The sequence below is a fragment of the Populus nigra genome, chromosome 4, assembly GCF_951802175.1.
Source record: "Populus nigra chromosome 4, ddPopNigr1.1, whole genome shotgun sequence".
Taxonomy (NCBI): domain Eukaryota; kingdom Viridiplantae; phylum Streptophyta; class Magnoliopsida; order Malpighiales; family Salicaceae; genus Populus; species Populus nigra.
This window is the reverse complement of record NC_084855.1, coordinates 15,077,920-15,081,404: the sequence shown is the minus strand read 5'-3', so window position 1 is coordinate 15,081,404 and position 3,485 is coordinate 15,077,920. Positions and strand designations below refer to the sequence as shown.

Genomic DNA, 3,485 nt, shown 5'->3' with positions numbered 1-3,485 from the left:
CCACTAGCCTTCGTCGTTCCCACCGCCAGCCACTGCTCTTTCTATTTCCCTTCCCCTTATCCTTCTCCTTCCCCATTATCCACTGTCCGAAGAAGAAGAACATAAACAGAGCACAATAGAGCACATTGGAGCGCAGCTCCCTCAGCTCACCATTGGCCTCCGTCGTTTCCACCCCCAGCCTTTGCTCTTCCTCTTCTCCTTCTCCTTCTCCTTCTCCTTCTCCTTCGTTTAGGCTGCTCTTCCCCTTTTCCTTCTCCTTCGTTTAGGCTACTCTCTACTGTTCTGCAAAGTGAACAGTGGAGAGCATCTTCACTGTTCATGGCCAGACTGGGTTTGGCCCAAACCTAAATGCCCAGTGTTTGGGTCCGACCCAACAAAATAAAAAAAGTCCAAAATAATTTCTCAGATATTGTGTTTTATTTGAAAAACTAGTGTTTAATATTATTTAATGACACTACATAATTATATTACAAAGAGATCGCATGATGACGTGACATTTGTAAAATTTGATCACAATCCCAATTTTGTTCCTGATGATATTTTACCTGATGTTGTTTCAAGTTCAAGAAGCCATGGAAATTGTAGTTCTAGATTTCGTACGTGATGGAATTGCAAATAGTTTAATAGAACAATAAAAAATAATTTATATAAAATATTGTTTATTTCATGATGTAATGACAGTAGTTAAATGTACAATATTTCAATTAAAAACTATCAATATTAATATGTCTTTTTTAGTTATTTTATAATCTCAATTTGAAAAGTATTCTTAACCAAACACATTAAATTACTTTTTGTTCAGCCTCAATTTCAACCATAATTTTAACCAAACATATATTTTTCCAACAACCTCAACCTAGAAGTACTTTTATAAAACAATTTTTTTCAAACCACAACCACAACAGCTACCACAATACCAAGCACATATACTCATCATCATCTCAAGCATGGCACCATTACTTTGCTTTTGTTTGTTTTTTTTTGTTGATTGTAGATTTCTTTACTAAATCACATTTTATTTTTCATTTTTATTTTTTAGTTGGTATTAGAGAATTATATAAATCATATCCTTAGACCTCACCTAACAACTTAAGCTATTGGGTTGAGATAATTATTTGATGTGATATCAGAGCCTTGATGATCAAGCGATTACGGTTCAAATCTCACCATTCTCATTTATTTGATAAAAATTAAGCACAAGGTAATATAGGCTTGTGTAAATTTCAAGCTCTTATTTGATAAAAATTAAGCACAATGTAATATGGGTTTGTGCAAATTTCTAGCTCAAAAGACTTTCACTTAAGAAGATGTGTTAGAAAATTATATAAATCAGATACTGGACCTCACCTAACAGCTTAAAGCATTGGGTTGAACTATTCTTTAACAGATGACAAATTCTCAATACTTGTAGCTGCCCATCATAGTTTAAAGAAAAATATTTTATTTTATATTTTAAAGATATAATTATATTTTTATTTTAATCATATATAATCTCTTCTCTTGAATTTAAATTAATACAATTTTCTTAAATATAAAATAAAAATAATAAGCAATATAAACCTTAGCCTTTTCCTTGTTTATATTTTTATTTGTTTAATTTGAATTGCCTACTATATAAAATATAAAAAAACAAAGAAGATGGAGATCTCAAACGAATGATATTTTTGTGCACACCCAGATATCAAAATTTTCCACTAATACTGAGAAAAAGTCAATTAACGAAAAGAAAATAATAATAATAAAAAAAACAAACGTAAATACACGGCAAAGGATCCATACTCGATTCCTGTCCACAAAAGACTCGCGCTTTCTGATTTCTGAAGCATCTAACCATCAGTTCACCAAACTTGTCCAACTTGAATGCTTTAAGGGGCGGAGACGTGTGCTTTCTTGGACACGAAGTTTAATTTATCATTTATATTATGATCAAACCCCTTCAACAAGTTTTCGCCATGGAAATTCGCAAACATGTTGTCATTTAATGTTTTAATGTCATATTATACATCGATTCTCAAAGCTAATGGAGGGGAATCATACCCCCTTTCAATCCATGATACAATTCTAAAACCAAAAATCCAGAAGAAAACAAAGAACTAGATGATACACGAACAGTAGAATAAAAAGACAACGTTAGAAACCATGCATTGATTAACTGATTTAATTGAACAACGACGTACGTACAACATTATAGAGTGAGTCTGAGATCTAAACCATCTTCTTCTTTAGGTTTCTTGTCATCTAAGATCTTCTTGTCATTACAAGGACTAGGGAAGATGAGAGGAGGCCTTCTAAACTTAATATCCTCTGTGAAATCTTCCCATTCAAAAGATGGCACCCAACTTGACTGCGGTTCTTTATCATTTAACCTTCTTACCTTCTTCTTCTTTTGCTTCTCCTCCAACTCATCTTTCCTTCTATTACGTGCTTCCTGAAAACTTCTAATCAACGCGAAAAACTGCTCCATCTTCTGGTCTTCTTGCTCAATATCTAGTTCGCCCGTGTTGGAAGCACTCACCTCGCCTTTCTCATTTTCCATGTTAGATTACAGTGTACCAGCGGTTGAAAAACAAAGCTAGGAAGAAAACGGGCTCCAAAAGAATTAACCTTTTCAATTGAGATACTAAAAACAAAGGAAAATGCAATTTTTCTTCGGTGGTGGTGGTGGTGGTTTCATGTCTTGAAAATTCTTCGAAGTTAGGCGATTTATAGCGGTTTTTTTGTCATGGTTAAGGGCGAAAGGATGAAAATGCCCCCACCTACGGTAGGTGGGCATCTAGTATATGAAGACTCTCGTGAACATAAGAGTAAAGGTGACGCAATAGGGGGTGCGTCAGCAAAGAAACGTCGGCGTTAAATGATTTTAGTCTTATTAAAGGCCACCAAAAGGCACCCACTTTCCCAGCTGATGGGTTTGCTGAGGTGATATGCATGACATCATTCATTATGGTGTGGCTTGCGTTTCTTGCTGGCTTGCCCACTGAGTACTATCATTGATTTTGACCACTCAAAACGCGTCCCCTTTCAGACAGTTTCTACGGAATGATGATACCGCGTAAGAGAAAGAAACTTGTCCTTTTGATTTGATTTTTTCTTTTTGAACATTTAACATGAATTGATATATTGATCTCACGTTATGAACTGATATTTTAAAGTGTTATTTAAAACAAAAAGTTTTAAATAGATTTTTCTTTCAGTGCAAATCCTTATATTTTTTTTATTATTTCAATTTTGATTTAGAAATACAAAATTTTTTTAAAAAAAATTGAGCTAAAAAAAAGGAGACAATCACATGAAAATAATAATAAAAAAATCATCTATTCAACAACTTTTTAGCTATTATAGTCCATGTTTTTAGGTTAACTGAGTATTAGATATGGTTTTGTTTTTTCTAAATATCCTTAAAAAGAAATGAGTTTAGTTTAGTTTTTTTTATTCAGTTAATTTTAAATTTTTTTAGTGTTTTTGGGGTTATTAAAGGAATTATA

At 33.1% G+C, this 3,485-nt stretch overlaps 1 protein-coding gene across 1 annotated transcript; it reads right to left on the bottom strand.

Annotated features, from left to right (window-relative positions):
• Positions 1-2,117: 2,117 nt before the first annotated feature.
• Positions 2,118-2,692, bottom strand: LOC133691835 (protein NIM1-INTERACTING 1). The gene has a single exon (XM_062112441.1). It carries the CDS (start codon positions 2,534-2,536, stop codon positions 2,186-2,188), a length of 351 nt encoding a protein of 116 aa, XP_061968425.1. The 5' UTR covers positions 2,537-2,692; the 3' UTR covers positions 2,118-2,185.
• Between the last annotated feature and the right edge of the window lie 793 nt (positions 2,693-3,485).